Consider the following 20,145-nt stretch of genomic DNA (forward strand, 5'->3'; position numbering starts at 1 on the left):
CTTTGGGCTCACTATATACTATTTCAAAGAGATCTGTCTGAGAGGCAGAAAAGCAGTGCCAGGAGGCCAGGACTCTTGGGGCTGGGGAGAGACCACCTTTGATAACCTGTCTACCTGGGGACAGGCTAGGACAGGCCAAATTCGGACTTAAAGAAAGTAGGGAAAACCACTAGACCATTCAGGTATGACCTAAATCAAATCACTAACGATTATGCAGTAAAAGTGAGAAATAGATTTAAGGGACTAGATTTGATAGACAGAGTGCCTGATGAAATATGGACAGAGGTTCATGACACTGTACAGGAGACAGGAAGTAATACCATGCCCAAGAAAAAGAAATGCAAAGAAGCAAAATGGCTGTCTGAGGAGGCCTTACAAATAGCTGTGAAAAGAAGAGAAGCAAAAAGCAAAGGAGAAAAGGAAAGATATACCCATTTGAGTGCAGAGTTCCAAAGAATAGCAAGGAGAGATAAGAAAGCCTTCCTCAGTGATCAGTGCAAAGGAATAGAGGAAAACAATAGAATGGGAAAGACTAGAGATCTCTTCAGGAAAATTAGAGATACCAAGGGAACATTTCATGCAAAGATGGGCTCAATAAAGGACAGAAATGGTATGGACCTAACAGAAGCAGAAGATATTAAGAAGAGGTGGCAAGAATATACAGAAGAACTGTACAAAAAAGATCTTCACAACCCAGATAATCATGATGGTGTGATCACTCACCTAGAGCCAGACATCCTGGAATGTGAAGTCAAGTGGGCCTTAGGAAGCATCACTATGACCAAAGGTAGTGGAGGTGATGGAATTCCAGTTGAGCTATTTCAAATCCTAAAAGATGATGCTGTGAAAGTGCTGCACTCAACATGCCAACAAATTTGGAAAACTCAGCAGTGGCCACAGGACTGGGAAAGGTCAGTTTTCATTCCAATCCCTAAGAAAGGCAATGCCAAAGAATGCTCAAACTACCGCAGAATTGCACTCTAGTAAACTAATGCTCAAAATTCTTCAAGCCAGGCTTCAACAGTACGTGAACCATGAACTTGCAGATGTTCAAGCTGGATTTAGAAAAGGCATAGGAACCAGAGATCAAATTTCCAACATGTGTTGGATCATTGAAAAAGCAAGAGAGTTCCAGAAAAACATCTATTTCTTCTTTATTAACTATGCCAAAGCCTTTGACTGTGTGGATCACAACGAACTGTGGAAAATTCTTCAAGAGATGGGAATACCAGACCACCTGACCTGCCTCTTGAAGAACCTGTATGCAGGTCAGGAAGCAACAGTTAGAACTGGACATGGAACAACAGACTGGTTCCAAATAGGAAAAGGAGTATGTCAAGGCTATATATTGTCACCCTGCTTATTTACCTTATATGCAGAGTATATCATGAGAATCGCTGGGCTGGATGAAGCACAAACTGGAATCAAGATTGCCAGGAGAAATACCAATAACCTCAGATATGTAGATGATACCACCCTTATGGCAGAAAGTGAAGAACTAAAGAGCCTCTTGATGAAAGTGAAAGAGAAGAGTGAAAAAGTTGGCTTAAGGCTCAACATTCAGAAAACAAAGATCATGGCATCCGGTCCCATCACTTCATGGCAAATAGGTGGAGAAACAGTGGAAACAGTGGCAGACTTTATTTTTTGGGGCTCCGAAATCACTGCAGATGGTGACTGCAGCCATGAAATTAAAAGACACTTGCTGCTTGGAAGAAAAGTTTTGACCAACCTAGATAGCATATTAAAAAGCAGAGACATTACTTTGCCAACAAAGGTTCATCTAGTCAAAGCTATGGTTTTTCCAGTAGTCATGTATGGATGTTAGAGTTGGACTATAAAGAAAGCTGAGCACCAAAGAATTGATGCTTTTAAACTGAGGTGTTGGAGAAGACTCTTGAGAGTCCTTTGGACTGCAAGGAGATCCAACCAGCCCATCCTAAAGGAAATCAGTCCTAAATATTCATTTGAAGGACTTATGTTGAAGCTGAAACTCCAGTACTTTGGCCCCTGATGCGAAGAGCTGACTCATTTGAAAAGACCCTGATGCTGGGAAAGATTGAAGGTGGGAGGAGTAGGGGATGATGAGATGGTTGGATAACATCACTGACTCAGTGGACGGGAGTTTGAGTAAAGTTCGGGAGTTGGTGATGGACAGGGAGGCCTGGTATGCTGCTGTCCATGGAGTCGCAAAGAGTCGGACACGACTGAGCGACTGAACTGAATTACCTGGGGAGCTGCTCATCGATTGTCAGGACTCACCCTTAGGGTTATCATGTGCCTCCAAATAGCTCTCAATTATGTTAAATAGTACTCTGTACTGAACTGCAGTGATTTCTATGCATTGGAACTCAGGCTCCTTGAGGACAGACACAGCTTGGTCCTCTCTCTGTCCCCAGTGCCTGCCTACCAGGCACTCAATGAATAGTTGGGTGAATAACTAAATACAGGAATATATATTCAAGGTGGGCTTCCCAGGTGGCTCAGTGGTAAACAATCTGCCTGCCAAGCAGAAGATATGGGGTCGATCCCTGGGTTGGGAAGGTCCCCTGGAGAAGGAAATGGGCACCCACTCTGGTATTCTTGACTGGAGAATCCCATGGACAGAGGAGCTTGGCGGGCTATAGTATGTAGGGTCACAAAGAGCTGGACACGGCTTAGTGACTAAACAATGACAAGAACAACCTTCAGTTGCACGTAAGAGAAATTTAGCTCAAACTAGCTTGAGGAAAAAAAAAAAAAAAGATTGGCTCAAGTATCTGGGCAGTCTAGGTAGGCAGCTTGCTTCAGGCAGAGCTGGCTCCAGGGACTTAACTGCTGTTTTCAGAAGCTATTCTTCTATCTAGTGCTGGTTAGCGAAGATTGACACTAGTTCTATGACTTGATCCTTCTTGCCTTCTGGGGGAAGTGTTGCCAAGCAGCCCTTGCAGGGGTTGGGAAGAGGCAGGAGGGTTAAGAGAAAATGGGGTGCTGCCGGTGGTCATGGTAGGGGCAAGGAGTTCCCCTCAGACACCCCCAGAGCCAGGGCATCGTGGTATAGAGCCCACCTCCGCCCTTGTGGCTCCACCTCTGCTGGGGTTGGATGCACTTACTGTACCTCAGGCCTCGGGTGGCCTGGGCCCCTTCCTCCTGCTTCTCTGAGAAAGCCACCCTATGGCTTTCCTGTCAGGGCTCCTTGGAATTCCCACATTTGGCTGGGACGGGCTCAATGAGGATGGAGGAAGAGGAGGAGGGAAAACCGGCTGGTGACTCACCGGGAGGGGTGGCACATGCTGACTCCAGGGCATCCTGCCTGGGGGTGAGAATTCCCCTTTGTAGAGAAGGTGGGCAGGGCGGTGTGAATGCAGCCTGAGGCTTATGCTCTCCATGACGCTCTGTGAGCTGGGCAGCCGGTCTGTCCCAGTGGTCGAAGGTCACGCTTCTGTTGCCTAGCAATACCCTCTCTGAGATGTGTTCTCCACTCCTGCCCTCAGCTCTAGGAGCCCAGCTATTGGGGAGGGAGCCTCTCCCTGTCCTCGGTTCTGGGCTGTCAAGGCTTCTCCCCAGGGAATGCATGAGACAGGAACTTCCCTGAGTCCAGAGTCTAGCAAAGGAGTTGCAGGGAGCAAATCCAACCCCTGGAAAGATTGAAGGCAGGAGGAGAAGGGGAGGACAAAGGATGAGATGGCTGGATGGCATCACCGACTCGATGCGACAGGGAAGCCTGGTGTGCTACAGTCCACGGCGTCACAAAGAGTCGGACATGACTGAGAGACTGAACTGATTGACCACTCCCCCTACCCCCCCAGAATCCTCACCTTCCCTCAGGAGGGAAGGACAGCTCGGCCCTTGGGCAAGCTGATTAGATTGGGAGACCTCCCCACATTCAAGGAGGTGGCAGCCAGTCCAAGCAACCCTGGCAAGTAAACCCAGCAGAAGCAGCAGGAATTAGCTTGATGAATGGAGGAGACAGTCATCAGAAAAGGCTTGAGAGCCAGGCAGAGTGGTGTGCATTTATTCCGTGGTAAATGGGGAACCATGTGAGGGCCTTGTAGAGGAAGGGTATGAGCAGATCCCTGCGTCAGGTCCTAAGAGGAGACACGCAGAATGTGGGGTGGGCAGGGGCGGAGTGGAGGATCACGAGAGGATCACAGGAGCGCTGGCCACCCAGGTCAGGATGGGAGATGGTAGGCATGGGCAGCAGTGGGAAGAGTGAGGGAGACCCAGGAAGGACAGGCCTTGGTTCTGTCTTGGGGTAAATGAGAGCTCCTTAATCCTTAGTCTCTGTGATTCCTGCAGCAGACAGTCAGGCATGACTGGCCACTGCCTGCCAGTATTTCCCTTCGGTCTGTGGTGGCCCTTGTAGGCAGGATGTGGTGCCTGCCAAGGGTGCCTTTATGAATGGACCTTGGAGGCTGCTGACTCAGCAGGCGGCAAGGCTTTGAGGTCGCCAGATTTGGACCAGAACTGTCTGGGAAGGAAGTGGTTGCTCAGGGCTTCCCCACTGTGGACAGCTGGGAGGTGGTGGCGGGGGGGGGGGACCAAGGGGACTCCCTCAGCTCAGCTGCTGGGTGTGGAGGAGGGGGGAGGCAGGCGGTGCTCGGCTGGGATTGGGAGGGTTGAGACTGGGTGCCTGTGACTGAAACTGATGCTGACTCAACTATTGATGCCATTCGCTCCCTGGAAGGGCAGAGAGGCGTGGCAGGGGTGGAGAATGCAAATCCTTCTCAACTTTGTGAAAAATATGAAGTCCCCTCACTTATATGGGCTTTAATTTTTTTTTCCTCTTGCAAAATGGGACCAAATCAGGCAGCCTGGCTCCCTGGGTGGTCTGAGGAATGTGAAACCTTTTCTATTTTTGTCAAATTGTATTGAATGGCATGACTTGACCCTGGTGACACATGGCTTGGTCAGGATGTGACGATCAGGCAGCAGCTGTGAGACCCGGGGAAAAGGCAGACAGCATTGGGGGTGGGGTGGGAGGAAGCCAGGGACTAGGAGCAGGGCTGGACCTGGGAGGTTGCAGAAATACCCCCACTCAATCCTGATTCCAGTCTGGGGGCGGGGATCAGTCTCAGAACAGGCCACTTCCGCTCAGTATATGCATGTTAAACTGGCCCATGTCCTTTCCCTTGAACCCCACACTCATTCACCGGGCCGCCTTCAGAAGTCTCGCCAGGAAGTTCCTGCACAAACACCTTTCACTGCACATACCCTACCCCAAACCCTTCCCTGCTCTCTGCCTCCACAAATGCTCTACCTGGTCCCTAGGCTCAAACCACTGGCCGCCCTGGCTGCTCCTTCCCTCTCTCCCCTGCCCTCCGTGCTGACACTTTCCCCAGACCTGCTTTGTCCCGTCTGTCCAACTCTTCTCATTTATCCTGCAGATACTATCAGTGTAACCTTTATGAAACAGAGCTCTGACCATATCCTTTCTTTTATTCCAGAACCTTCAGTGGCTCCCAGCTGCCTTTAGGATAAGCTTCTGACCTCTTGTTATGTTGTTCAGCCGCTAAGCTGTGTCCCAACTCTTTGCGACCCCATGGACTATAGCATGCCAGGCTTTCTTGTCCTTCACTATCTCCTGGAGTTTGCTCAAACTCATGTCCATCGAGTCAGTGATGCCATCTCATCCTCTGTTGTCCCCTTCTCCTCCCGCCCTCAGTCTTTCCCAGCGTCAGGGTCTTTTCCAATGAGTCAGCTCTTAGCATCAGGTGGCCCAAGTATTGGAGCTTCAGCGTTAGTCCTTCCAATGAATATTCAGGACTGATTTCCTTTAGGATTGACTAGTTTGATCTCCTTGCAGTCCAAGGGACTCTCAAGAGTCTTCTCCAGCACCATAATTCAAATACATCTATTCTTCGGTGCTCAGCCTTCTTTATGGTCCAACTCTCACATCCATACATGACTACTAGAAAAACCATAGCTTTGACTATATGGACCTTTGCCAGCAAAATAATGTCTTAGCCAATCTCTAAGTCTTATTCTCCTCTACCAGCTGAGCCAAACTGATCTGTGTACATACCTGCGTTGCCCTGAGCAGGCCAGGCTTGACTATTCTTGGCCTTGCCTCTCCTATCTTTTGTTTGCATATCAATATCTTAGAAGGGGTGGATGCTAACTGCCTGCTGCCCTGCCTCCCCCGATCCAGCCTCCCCAGTGACTCAATTCCCTCCTGCCAGCATCTCTCAAAATATCCCTCAGTGGGGAGCCCTGTAGGGTGTGGGAAGGAGAACCTCCCAGTGGGCTGTTGCAGCCTTCCACCAGGCTGGTCCAGGGGAGATGAGGTGAGAGAGAGGGCCTGGTAAGGACCTTCTGAGACAGAAGCCTCACTTCCTCTTCCTCACAGGCAGGGGCAGCCTTCCATCACGGAGAGCCCAGCTGTCAGCTGCCTCACGGGAAGATGCTGTGTGGACCGGGCAGCACGGGTGTGAGTGTGGCCCCCGCCCTGGGAGTGCTGTGGTTCTGCCTCACAGGTGAGGGGGGCAGTCTGGGGCCTCGAGGTGCCCACCAGGCCTCTCTGTCTGGCAGGGCTGGGAAGGTTTTGGCTAGCTGCCTCCAAATCTCCTCTGTGCCCTGTCCACCTCATTCCTCCCTTGGGATCCACCTTACTTTACATTTCTTAGCCTCTGTTTTCTCATCTGTATAATGGTAACGTGAGCACTAAATGTGATAAGGCTGTTTCTCAAAGACACGTGTGCTTCCTCCCGAGGGCCTTTGCACATACTGTCCCGTCTGCCTAAAACTTTCTGCCCCCACCCATCTGCATGACTCGATCCCATATTTCATTCAAGCCATTGCTCAAATGTCACCTTGCCCAGGCTTTCCTGGCTACTGTGTATAGAATAACATCTCTTCCCTCCCTTTCCCTGACCTTACTTTATGCTTCTTCCCAACACTAATCTCCACCTGACATATTATATGTTTACTTGCTTACTGCCTGCTCTGCTCAAAGAGCAGAATGTATCCCCAGGGCCAGGATTAATGCCAGCCACATAGCAGGTGCTCAATAACCATGTTGAATAAAGGATATAAGTCTTCCCACACAGTTCTTGGCACAGAGTTGGCTTTCAATAATGGCACCTTCTTTAATGACAACACCATCATATTTCAAATCCTAATCTGCTCAGAGGGAAATGGCCTCCTCCAAGGGGGAAGACAAAGCTGAGTGTCTGGTGCCATCTGGTGATCAAAAAAGGAAGCACCGCGTTACCCAGCGGCACGTTGATTTCTCTAGAGAAAGGGCTTTGGGTGACTCCTCAGATTTCATCCCCCATGTGCCCCGATACAAGGGGCACCCTGCTGGTCTCCAACTGGAGAGCTGGCCTATGGTGCCTGGCGGCCTGGCAGGAGATCCAGTGACAGCTTAAGGCCTCTAGAGATGACCACACACTACAGAGATGATGATCGGTGTGTGTGTGTGTGTGTGTGTGTGTGTGTGTATGTGTGTGTGTGTGTTGCTTGCTCAGCTGTGTCCGACTCTCTGCGACCCCATGGACTGTAGCCTGTCAGATGCCTCTGTCCATGGAATTTCTCCAGGCAAGAATACTGGAGTAGGTTGCCTTTCCTCCTCCAGGGGATCTTCCCGACCCAGGGATCGAACCTAGGTCTCCTGCATTGCAGGCAGATTCTTTACTCTCTGAGCCACCAGGGAAGCCCAAAGACAATGATACTACCTCCCTGTATGTAATTAACAATGAAAATACTAACTATAAAATGCTATTTTTCAAAATGTGAGAAAACTTTAATGAGGGCTGTATTCAGCTAGCTTTGTTTCAAGACTGGTCTTCACACTTACTGAGTGTGCCTGCTTTGCTGGTGCCCAGAGCACACACTTAACGTAAGCATTGCCCAAAAAATGGCAGTGCCAGGCTAGGGGGCACATATCAGCAAAAGAAAAGCTGTCAGGAACCCCTACCTAACTTCCCAGGGCTCTAAAAGAAGAGCTGGACTGGAGGCAGAGGTGACTGGGTGGGAGGCTGCAGGGTAAACCCACAGGAGAGAGGGCAGGGGTGGGAACGGGGCAACCTGCCCTGGGGGGCTTTTCTCTGACTATGTCAGACTCTTTTTTCATTCCCTTTCAATCTCAGCTTAATATCTCTTTATGGAGAATGTGGTTCACCACCATATTTAAATGCACGGGTAATCTTTCTTTCTTGCATAAAAACTAACCATGTTTGTTGAGGAAAAGAAAAAGCACTTGTGATTCTTTCTCACCCAGAGAAAACCACTAATAACATTTGGGTGCATATTATTGTTTAGATTTTCTTTTCACAATTTATAAAGATAGTGTATACTTGGGAAATGCAGTCAGCACAGACAGGTGTCATGCACCTGCCAGATTTTTAAAAAACTACATCTTTACTTTCTATCCATTGGCTTCTTTCTTCCTTAATACTCCTAATCACATGCTACCAAGAATTTGTGTGCTAGTTTGTCTCTCTCTCCCACTAAAATTTAAGCTCTTCAGAGGTGTGACCTTGGTGTTGTTCTCTGTGGCATTCCTAACGCTTACCCTTGGCATAACATGTACTTACTATATTCATGTTGGTTGAACCAGAACCACAATAAACTACCCTCAGCCCTTAAAAAAGGAGTGGACCGGGCCTGAAGGTCACTCGGAAGGGGAGGGGAACTGGGGAGGTCCCGAGTGTCCCACCCTGTTCTCACCGTCCCACCCTCAGGGGCCGCAGTGGAAGTCCAGGTTCCCGAAGACCCCGTGGTGGCCCTCGTGGGCACCGACGCCACCCTGCGCTGCTCCTTCTCGACCGAGCCGGGCTTCAGCCTGGCACAGCTCAACCTCACCTGGCAGCTGACAGATACCAAACAGCTGGTGCACAGCTTCGCCGGGGGCCGCGACCAGGGCAGCGCCTATGCCAACCGCACAGCGCTCTTCCCAGACCTGCTGGCTCAGGGCAACGCGTCCCTGAGGCTACAGCGCGTGCGCGTGGCTGATGAGGGCAGCTTCACCTGCTTCGTGAGCATCCGGGACTTCGGCAGCGCCGCGGTCAGCCTGCAGGTGGCAGGTGAGAGCCGCGAAAGGGGGCGCCCTCCCCCTGGCACACCCCTCACACTTCCGCAGCCCTTGACCCACTGCCCCAGTGCTGACGCTTGTCTTCACAGCCCCAGGTGCTCTTACCCTCCACTGTGTCCCACCGCCCTTGCCTTAACCTGACCTTTGCGCTTTACCCTCTGCTCCCCTCCAGCTCCCTACTCAAAACCCAGCATGACCCTGGAGCCCAACAAGGACCTGAGGCCGGGGGACACGGTGACCATCACGTGCTCCAGCTACCGGGGCTACCCCGAGGCCGAAGTGTTGTGGCAGGATGGACAGGGTGCGCCCTTGACCGACAACGTGACCACGTCGCAGATGGCCAACGAACAGGGCTTGTTCGACGTGCACAGCGTCCTGAGAGTGGTGCTGGGCGCTAATGGTACCTACAGCTGCCTGGTTCGCAACCCCGTGCTGCAGCAGGACGCTCACGGCTCGGTCACCATCACGCCCCATAGAAACCCCACAGGTTTTTCTTTTGTTTTCTTAAATGTCCCTTGGGGTGGGGGTTAGGGGCGGGGAGTTGGCCCAATCTCCACTGGTCATGGTATCTGAATCTAGCTCCTTACCTTCAGTCTCCCAGAACAGAGAGACGCCCAATAATAATAACAGAAAACATACACAGGTTGCATAGAGGGAAAGCTTACCGTGGCAGGAGTAGGTGAGGGTGATGATCACAGGTCATCTCAGCTCTCTGGGTCTCCTGACTCCAGGGCTCTGGAAACCTGTGGAAAGAGTGGAGAAGCATTCAGATCTCAGAAGAGAGGCGGAGGATAGGAGAGGGAAATGGGTCCTGGCGGAGAGGGGAGTTTTGCTAGGGCTGCAGGCTGCCCCAGGCCAGGTCCCCTGGGGAGACGGAACTTGTCAGGCCAAGGCCAAGTTGCTGTGGTTCTTGTCAGAAGATTAGGGAGAAGTCTGGAAGTGTTGAGACTCAATCTGTTTCTAGGTTTGGGGAGAAAATGGGAAGATGGCATGGGACCTGGGGGTCGATGGAGAAGATATGGGAGGCAGTGCGGTGGTAGCCGAGTGTCCCCACCCCTCCTCACTGCCCTGCCGCTTCAACCTCGCCCTCAGGTGCGGTGGAAGTCCAGGTTCCCGAAGACCCCGTGGTGGCCCTCGTGGGCACCGACGCCACCCTGCGCTGCTCCTTCTCGACCGAGCCCGGCTTCAGCCTGGCACAGCTCAACCTCATCTGGCAGCTGACAGATACCAAACAACTGGTGCACAGCTTCGCCGGGGGCCGCGACCAGGGCAGCGCCTATGCCAACCGCACAGCGCTCTTCCCAGACCTGCTGGCTCAGGGCAACGCGTCCCTGAGGCTACAGCGCGTGCGCGTGGCTGATGAGGGCAGCTTCACCTGCTTCGTGAGCATCCGGGACTTCGGCAGCGCCGCGGTCAGCCTGCAGGTGGCAGGTGAGAGCCGCGAAAGGGGGCGCCCTCCCCCTGGCACACCCCTCACACTTCCGCAGCCCTTGACCCACTGCCCCAGTGCTGACGCTTGTCTTCACAGCCCCAGGTGCTCTTACCCTCCACTGTGTCCCACCGCCCTTGCCTTAACCTGACCTTTGCCCTTTGCCCTCTGCTCCCCTCCAGCTCCCTACTCAAAACCCAGCATGACCCTGGAGCCCAACAAGGACCTTAGGCCGGGGGACACGGTGACCATCACGTGCTCCAGCTACCGGGGCTACCCCGAGGCCGAAGTGTTGTGGCAGGATGGACAGGGTGCGCCCTTGACCGACAACGTGACCACGTCGCAGATGGCCAACGAACAGGGCTTGTTCGACGTGCACAGCGTCCTGAGAGTGGTGCTGGGCGCTAATGGTACCTACAGCTGCCTGGTTCGCAACCCCGTGCTGCAGCAGGACGCTCACGGCTCGGTCACCATCACAGGTAGGGGCCGAGGAGCAGCTGGGGAAGGATAGAAAGAACCATCGCTTTTTATCTAGACTCTGAGCCAGAATTCAAATAGGCTTGGGTGGTCAGGAAACTTCAAAAAAAATTTTTTTTTTCTTAACATTTCACATGTCTCAAATTCTCCCCCAAGCAGTCCTTAAGGGACTTGTTATATTGTGCAGTAAGAATCATTTGTAGTATTTGCCTTCCTAAGAGTGTCTTGGTACTTGGGGACTGAATACCTGCCTGGAATCTGGAGGTGTTCCAGGAGGGAGTTCTGGAGAAGCCACAAGGCATAGCTCTGTCTGGAGTGCTTTCCTACGGGAACCTCTCCAAGTGCTGGGAAGGTGTTGCTACGTCACCATCTGTTGCTGGGCACCATCTGACTGTGAGCGCCTGAGAGACAGCTGGGCCTCTCCAGGTGGTCAGACCCCTCACCCCATCAATGTCAGTTCTCCTGATGGAATTAAACTGGACCCAGCCAGCCTTTGAACTTCCCTGGTAGCTCAACTGGTAAAGAATGCACCTGCAATGCAGGAGACCTGGGTTTGATTCTTGGGTTGAGAAGATCCCTTGGAGGAGGGCATGGCAACCCACTCCAGTATTTCCTCCTGGAGAATCCCCATGGACAGAGGTGCCTGGCAGGCTCCAGTCCCTGGGGCTGCAACTAACCCTCGCACACAGCACTGGCAGTCTTTGGAATGGCTGGGCTCTCTCTGTTGCCCCCCTGTGGTCAAACACCAGATCAACGCTGCCCCTTTGGTAATTCCCTCAATCTCTACAGTTTTGGGCTCCTGGCCCAGACACACTTCCCTTCCTTTAGTGCCCACCTCAGTGGGTACCCCTTGTGCCTGAAGGGGTGAAGAGAGCTCAGACCTACACTCAGGCCAGGGGGAGGCAGTCTTCATCCTTATTTGGATCTCATTCTGGCTCCTCTGTACCTCCCCTTGGGACAGCTAACCTTTCCTAGGAACCTCCCTGCATTCTCTGGGATCAGGACAGCAGGTTCTGTCCATCTGGTTCTCCTATTTCTTTCCCATGACTTCCACCTGACCTGCGGCCCACAGAAGACCTGATCCCCCTGATAACCAGTTTCTGCGCAAGCCTCAGGCTTCACTGACTCACTCCTGTCTTCCTGTGGCCCATTTGCATGGACCTTGCGTGGCCTTCACTTCTGCAAGTGTCCATCACATTTGCCTTCTAGGAATTCAGGCTCATTCCTCCTCCTCCTCATTTACGGTTTTCCTTCTGGCAAGGCTTTATTCCCTTTGCCCACCCCCTCCCCAAGATTGACTTCACCCTCTTTCTGGAGACCCCTAGGCCTATACTTTCTGTGGGGGAGTTACTGCTCTGGGCTATTGGATGTCCCATGGGGTCTCCTTGACCTTTTAGATACATCAGCATATGGTCTAATGTAGCCACAGGAGATAATCAGAAATATTAGATACAGAAGGATTGACAGAGAATGTGAAGTTTTCAGAGAAGGGGGGAGTGATCAGAATGGGCTGCAGTTTCAGGAGAAGTCTCTAGGGACAGGTGGGAGTTGAGGGGACCTTGAAGGACAGGTGATCTTCGTGATAATTTGCACACTGAGCTGAATTGGCTATTCACCACCCTGTGTAGAAAGGGCTCGTGAGCATGCAATTATACTCATATACCTGAAGATGCAGGTCTGAAACCCCACTCTGTCCTTGACTGACAGAATGAGGACAAGCCTGACCTGTGCTGCAGGCACCAACACCAGCCTAGGGGTGGACATAGTGGGAGCCCCTCCGCCTGGGTGTTTCTGTGACTCTGCTCCATGCTTTTCTGCAGGAGCCCCACCCTGGGATCCCCAGGGGTTTCTTCCATGCGCTTCCTGGTACTATCCTCCTTTCCTGCTCAGTGGGGACATTTCCCCACCTGAGAGAAAAATATTAAAAATTGTAGTAGCTGGCATTTAAAGTGCATTCATTTCACAGATGAGGAAGCTAAAGGCCAGAGAGAAGAGAGAACTTTCCCAAGGCCACAGTCTAGCACAGTGGCTCTGACTCTTTGGGGATTAGCCACCTCTCTGAAAACTGGATACATGATAAATGCAGTCATTTGCATTTAAGTTTTGAGGGCTTGTGGCCCTGCTGCACTCATCCATGGGGGTCTGTGAACCTTGGCTCCAGCATCCTGCAGTGATCAGATGAACCAGAATCCAACTTTTAGCCTCTCAGCCTAATTTCCTCTCCTCCCCACCACCCAGCCTCCTGTTTTTGCGAGAGCAGGTCTGCCCTACTTTGGAGCCCTTGGCCTCTATTCACTTCGGGCAGCTTTGTGCCTTGGAAAACGTTCTGGGATTCAGACTTTGAGTCCTCCAGCCTGGTCCCTCTGCACCTGCTGGAGGTTAGTTGCATGTGCTGTATGTGGAGGGGGCTCTGTGGAGCAAGTCCTGGATGTGGAGTCTGAGGATGCAGGTCTGAGCCCCGCTTTGTCCTTGGTTGGTGGGATGAAGGCAAGTCAGACCTGTGCTCCAGGTACCAACACCAGCCCAGGGCTCGACAGGGCAGGAGCCCCACTTGCTGGGCGTTTCTGTGGTCTGCTCCATGCTTTCCTGCAGGAGCTTCCCCCGCTTTGGATTCTCAGGGGTCCCTTCCATGTACTTCATGGGCTGGCCTGCCCGTCCTTTTGTGTCAGCTGCTGTCTTTCTCTCCTGCTCCTGTTCCCCGGGGTGATGGGTCCCTTTGCTGCTGATATCCAGAGCAGCAGTGTAACCGGCCATGCCTGTTGGAAGTGACCCTGGTCGCAAACCCCCATATCCGCGTTAAGGCCTCCACTGCCCGAGGGTTGATGGCACTGCTCTCTGCTCTGATGGCATCTCCTGCAGGAGTTTTTGTTAGATGTGTTGTCCCAAGGGCTCTGCCTAGGACCCCATGTGGATCCTGGGCTGGGCGGGAGGATAGTGCATTGGGAACAGCTGTGGGTCCTTACCCAGCCGAGGGCAGCTCAGCTCCTTCCCTCTGCTCCGAGATAGCCTACAGGAGAGCCCTCAGTGTTTCACAGCACTTTTCCCCTGGCAAGTCTCCTTCTCAGGGGTAAACCTGTACTCTGGTGCCCTCCGTGTCCACCCTCATCTTTATGCGGGAATCTGCACACATCTTCTGTCAAAGACTGGATGTATGTGTATTTTAGGTTTTGTGGGCCACATAACATCTCTGTTGCTGCTGTCTTTCCTTTTTTGGTAACCCTTTACAAATGTAAAACTATTATTAGCTCATGGGTTGTACAAAAACAGGCCACAGGCCAGATTTGGCCCATGGACTGTGGTTTGCCAACTCCTGATCTGTAAGGTGGAGAATATCCCCAGGTGGGGCTGGGGGAGAAAGGGGGGCTTCCTGGGGAGGAATCATAAGCCAGATGGAGAGTGAGGAAGCACTTTTCAGGTAGAGGACACCGACAGCAGTGGTGCAGGGGCTGGGAGCAGTCAGTCATCTCTACAGAGAATGGAATTACAGAGAAGCTTGAAGCACTCTTTTCATGTCAGTAGGGAGCCATAGAAGGTTCTTGAGCTTCGTGGACCACAGATTCTTCAACCCTCTCAGGTTGAGGCCTGCCCATGGCAATCCCAGCTGTGTCAGGTTTTGGAGGGTTTGTGAATGTGGGGGGAAGGGTTATGGGAGCTTATGTAAGCTCCCATCATGGTGTGGGGGCCCCATGAGGATAGGAGCCCCCTGTTCACACTTTGGAGTCAGAGGGGTTGTCCTCAGGGCCACTGGGGGTCAGGCATGACAGTCTCTCCCCATTCTCCCCATCTCCCCTCCCAGGGCAGCCCATGACCTTCCCCCCCGAGGCCCTGTGGGTGACCGTGGGGCTCTCCATCTGCCTCGTCGTACTGCTGGTGGCCCTGGCCTTCGTGTGCTGGAGAAAGATCAAACAGAGCTGCGAGGAGGAGAATGCAGGTAAGTGAGAGAGGGGGTGTGCAGGTGTCTCCGGGGTATGTTGGTGTGTCCATGACATCAACAGGAGTGTCACTTTCCAGTGACAGAATGAATGTGTGTGCCAATGCAGCTACATTGTGTGTGTATGTGTGTGATCTGGAGGCTGAACAGATCTCGTGTGCTTAAACAAGTGTGAGCCTGCCCGTGAGTGTGCAGACAGGCAGGGTGAGTGTGAGTGTGACTAGGAGTGAGTAGTGAAGGTGTAACAAAGGGATGTGTGTGTGTGTGACTGTGAGAGCATAAGTCACACGAGTGTGTCTATGGGTGAGAGCACGTGAAAATCGAGCCATGCAGGCGTGACTGCTTTGTGGGTTTGTGTGTCCCCATGAGAGGATGTGTCATCCTTAGAGTGGACAGTGTCTGAAGCAGCTGCTGCTTGCTGGGTCAGTGTGCGTTGACTTGGTGATTGGTAGGTGGTAAGTTGACATTGATAGGTAGGAGGTTTGACCTTGGTAGGGAAGTTGACTCTGTGAGTGGTGGGTGGTTGAGTGAGTGGATCGTCCTTGGCCAGGTGAGTGGCGGGCTCCTGCCTGGGATCCCTCTCATCCTGCCACAGGCCAGGTCTGCTCAGCCCCATTTACCTGCCTCCTGCATTCCCAGGAGCAGAAGGTCAGTGATGAAGGTGAGTAGGGCTGAGGAAGTTTCTGTTCCCTCTTCCAGGAGCTGAGGACCACGATGGGGATGGAGAAGGATCCAAGACGGGTAAGTCTGAACCCAGAGGGACTGTGTTGGCTAAGGACGGATGCAGGGACAGGGGCGGGGACCCCAAGGTCTGGAGGGGCCCCATTTACTTGAAGGTTTGAATGAAATGTGTCCCGTGGACTGAGGCCTCCCGGCCCAGGTGAGTCTGGCCTTTGCTCAGCAGCAGACCTAGAGGCAGGTCTCCCAGGGGCTGCTTCATTTCTCCTGTCTACCTTTACCCACCTCCCAGGGCCACTCCACCCTGAAGGACCTGGCTTGGGAAGCAGGGCAGGCTGGGTTTTAGTTCCAGCCCCAGCTCATATAAGCCGAGTGGCCTTGAGCAAGTCACTTTGCCTCTCTGGGCCTCAGTTTCTGCCTAGCTGCTCCTTTCATAGGTGGTGTGAGTTAAATTAAATGAGATCATGCATATTAAGGGCTGAATATCATGCCAGGGACCTGCATAGGGCTCCACAGTTTTCAGTCCTGTTATTAGCGCTGTGTTTTTAGCCTGACACAGTTCCACTCTGGTAAGAGGCTGAATAACTTTGGTCAGTGCTTTTTTCTTCTGGGCTTCAGCTTCCCATTTGTAAAATGGCCTCCTGGCCTTTCCTGATGGCACCAGAGGGCCGTTTTGAACCTCTCTCGCGTGACTTTGCAAAGGGCCTGGCACTGTGGGGACACCAGCTTGGAGCCTAGAGAAGAGGCGCCAAGGCCCTGGTGCCCCACGGCCACTGGAGGCCTCGCCGCCTTCCCTCCCCGGGGCCCAGGGACTGGGGGAGCAGGTCCTTGCTGAGCCCTCTGTGATGGTGCCAATTGACATGGGTTACCCCCAGTCCCTGGAGAAGAAAGGGCAGAAGATCCATCTCTGAGGACTGCCGTAAACTGTGCCAATTCATTCTCTGCCTTTGGTGTCCAGGTGTGGCAGGTGTAGACACAGCCTGGGATCAGGCCTCATTTTTCTTGTTCAGTTGGCAGAAGGGAGGGAGTGGGGAGAAGAGGGGGGGTTAGAGACATGCCTAGTCTCAGTTCTGCAAGATCCCGGGCCTACCTAGTGACACCTGCAGCCTCCTTTAGCACGTCACTTAACCCTATTTGTAGAGCAGGCTTAGGGTACTCTCACATCTCTCACTCACAGGAGGGCTGGGAAGTTGTTCCCATTATAGAGATGCAGAAAACTGAGGCCTGGGGAAGGAGTGACAAGTCACAGAGCAGAACTGGAACTGGGGGCAGCAGCTGAGACCCCTTTTCCAGTGTTGTGATGTTTCCCTCACCCTCTCAACTTCTCTCTCCTGCCTCCTCCTCCCAGTCCTTCTTCTAGACTTTATTTCTCCCTTACCACCACTTTCCACAGTTCCCCCCTTCACTGTGTACTCCTTCCTTTTTTGCAGCCCTGCGGCCCCTGAAACACTCTGAAAACAAAGAAGGTAAAGACATGTGGTGTTTGTGCATCTGTGTGTGTGTGTGCCCTTTTGTGTAGGAGGCTAGGGGGTGGTCATTGGTGATGGGGTTGCTGCTGCCCCAAGGCTCCCTCCCTGAGAAGAACAGCCTCGACTCCTCCCTGTTGAAATGGCAGCAGGCGGAGAAATCAAGGTCCCAACTGCTCTTAACAGGATACAGATATGACAGAGGCTTAACCGGGACAGGAGTTGAGATTGTCTTAAGGCCACTGGTACCCTGGAACCAGCTTCCTCCTATGGGGCTTCTGCCTCCTTCTACTTAAAGCTTCTATTGCCAGGTCCAGGTGGCTGCTCCAGCTCCCACAACCCTCCAGAACGAAGAGGGAAAGAGGAGAGAGGGGGGACATTTTTTTCTAGGGCTTGACTAGAAATAGCTCCTGTCACTCCTGTTTATATCCATTTGTCAGAACCTAGTCACGTGACTGCAACTCAAGTGAGGCTAGGAAATGGGGTTTTCAGCTGGACAGGCACATTCCTGGTACATAGTCAGTGGTTAATAATTGTTAGTGATGGTTATTAGTCAGATTATCATAACATCAGCAGTTGCATTAGGAAGTGGTTGGTTGGAGGTTAGTTTTAGTTTGAGATTCTTCTTTATTAAAAGTGACCAGGAGCTACACCTCTGTGTCTGTCTGTTTGTTTATAAATATATGTATATCTCTGTGTGTGTGTGTGTATTTTGAATAAGCTATTTCTCGCTGCAGACTTATCACTAAGTATGAGTGGCTTCCACTTCGAAGGTCGAAAGTTTGGGGACCTTAATTTTTGGCCAAAGGCTATGGAGCTTTAAGTAACTTTCAGGTTGCCTTGTTGTCCCTGTTAGGAAATAAACTGTCCATTCAGATCATGGTGGAGAGTGAGGCCATGGGTATGAATGTATGGAGTGGAGAAGATGAATCAGGGGACAGACAGGGTGGGGGCCAGCATGGGGAAGGGAAGAGTGTGCCAGACCAAGGGAAGGGAAGGGTGCAAGGTGGCTGGACCCAGGGGGATTGAGAGAAGCCAACGAGGACTGGGCAGTCTCCTTCAGGCACCCTCATGGTCAGTCTGACGCCCAGCAGCTGTGTGTGTATCTGAGCCTTGAGGGCATTGCTGGGTGTGGGGGCTGCCAGTCAGACTGCCGGCCCCCTCACACATACCCCCCCATCACCCGAGTATGTGACCACATCCCTGGGGTTCTGGCATACTCCCGAGACTAGCACTCCCGCATTTAACGCTCCCCCCTCTTTTTTCTTTCCCATCATGAAATGCAGATGATGGACCAGAAATAGTCTGACAGCGAGGCTCAGGGAGCCGCTGCCCCTGCCCTGGGGCTCCCGCCTCTGGCTGCACTGGAGCCTCAGTGTGAGCTCTGGGCGGGGGGCTTCCCTGCCTAGAACAGATGGCGTCCACTCTGGCGGATCTACTCATTCTGCAAAGGACACGATACACAGACCACCCTGCAGCCTTATTTCTCTGATGGACACGATCCCCAAGTCATCCTGCTGCCTTATTTCTCCAGTGACACGATACCTAAATCATCTTGCTGCTTTATTCCTTACGGACGCAATGCACAGACCTCCCCGCCACCGTATTTCCCCAAAGGATATGCTACACGGACCATCTGGCTGCCATTTGTCTCCAAAGATGTGGTACCCAGTCTCCCCGTCGCCTTGTCTCCGATGGTCCAGATACACTAGTTATCACTTCTCAGCCTTCTCCCCCATCCGCCCGTAACTGTCTCCTCAGCGGAGGCCACTGCAGCCTTAGTATTTCCTCCAGACTACAGGCGTTGCCTCCTGCTCTGGCCAAGTCAGCCTCTTCCCTCCTCCACTAAGGGAACACCGGGCCCCTCCCCCAGGCTTGCAGACGCGCAGGTGCACGTGCTGGAACACGTGAGGCCCTCCCCCGGCCCCGCCTCTTCCGGGGCGCCCTGGGCTGTGCCCCGTGAGCCCCACCCTCCACCCGCCCTCCCCACGGGAAGTACGTGCTGGTCACACCGGGTCTCTGGGCGGCTGCGCGGGCCTACTTGGGATCTGCTGCTGTCCCTCTGCTTTTCCTTTCATTGATCCATTCAAGTAACGTTCACTGAGCATCTCTGGGCGTCAGCACTGTGTTAGGTACTGGGGTCCCTGCGCCAGAAGACAAGCCCCTCCCTAAGGAGCGAGAAACCCTTGAGGCAAGAGGGACTCGTGAGGGGCTCCTGCCTTGCTTCCTGCTGAACCCCTCTTCTGGACCACAGTTCCCTGGATACCTCACGCCCATCCCACCCCGCATCCTTGCCCAGAAACCTGGAAGGAGAAACAGAGCCTCTCGCCCCAACTGGAGCATCTGATGGTTTCCAAAGTGTCTTTCCAGGCATGCACAGCGGGGACAGGCAGCCCAGACCCGACAGACCCCGGGGATCTGGGAGCTGCAGCGCAGGGGAAGCCTGAGAGCAGGGACAGTCCCTCCTCCACCATGGTGCTATTCCGGAGCTGGGCAGACAGTTTCTGGCTTGTCTCTGGCCAGTCCCCAACCTCCAGTGGAGTAAACTTCTGAGGACCTGATGTCCTCCTGTTGACATCCCTCCCTTCCCCAGGAATGAAAGATGTGGGGGTTTCTAATTTAAATGTGGGACTCTGAGAAATTTTGTTAACTGGGGGTGCATTTTGGGAAAAATAAATGCCTTTGTAGAAAGCTTTTTCTCTAAATTGTATGGCAGCAGGGCTCGACTGGAAGAATTCCCTTCTGGACATTTGAGGCCCAGAGTAGGGGTGCCTGGATCTCCTTACTCTCACTTTCCTTAAGTCGCTGGGTTTTCATGGCCCCTTTTCTAACTTCAGTTACCCACTTGGTAAGGATGCTGGCTGTCCAGAAAGCCAGGCCCTTTGGTCACTGTATGGGGCTCCAGCCACTCCTAGAAGTGTCACCTAACATCTGTATCTCAGAAGATTCGGACTCCAGGCTTGTTTAAGGCCTCATGCCCCCATTTCATGGATGGGGAAACAGACCCAGGAAGAAGCTAACATAGAAAAGGAACTCTGCATGTTCTTTTTGGCTGACACAGTGGAATGGGCAACAGGCCTGGGTCAGATATCCAGGTCTAAGACCTCATTTAGCCCTGCCCTGTGATCCTGAGCTGGGAGTTGAACTTCTC

At 52.6% G+C, this 20,145-nt stretch overlaps 1 protein-coding gene across 1 annotated transcript in view; it reads left to right on the forward strand.

The window, feature by feature from the left end:
• The window catches only part of CD276 (CD276 molecule), a 32,645-nt gene extending 12,960 nt beyond the window's left edge, over positions 1 to 19,685 (forward strand). Inside the window, exons 2-10 of the mRNA XM_065940946.1 lie at positions 6,329 to 6,455; positions 8,664 to 9,005; positions 9,186 to 9,500; positions 10,106 to 10,444; positions 10,625 to 10,921; positions 14,716 to 14,850; positions 15,550 to 15,591; positions 16,959 to 16,994; positions 18,281 to 19,685. Coding sequence (XP_065797018.1) covers positions 6,383 to 6,455; positions 8,664 to 9,005; positions 9,186 to 9,500; positions 10,106 to 10,444; positions 10,625 to 10,921; positions 14,716 to 14,850; positions 15,550 to 15,591; positions 16,959 to 16,994; positions 18,281 to 18,303 — 1,602 coding nt within the window. The 5' untranslated portion in view covers positions 6,329 to 6,382 and the 3' untranslated portion in view covers positions 18,304 to 19,685. The remainder of the gene's footprint in view (positions 1 to 6,328; positions 6,456 to 8,663; positions 9,006 to 9,185; positions 9,501 to 10,105; positions 10,445 to 10,624; positions 10,922 to 14,715; positions 14,851 to 15,549; positions 15,592 to 16,958; positions 16,995 to 18,280) is intronic.
• The last annotated feature ends 460 nt before the right edge of the window (positions 19,686 to 20,145 follow it).

The sequence above is a fragment of the Muntiacus reevesi genome, chromosome 7, assembly GCF_963930625.1.
Source record: "Muntiacus reevesi chromosome 7, mMunRee1.1, whole genome shotgun sequence".
In the NCBI taxonomy this organism is placed as follows: domain Eukaryota; kingdom Metazoa; phylum Chordata; class Mammalia; order Artiodactyla; family Cervidae; genus Muntiacus; species Muntiacus reevesi.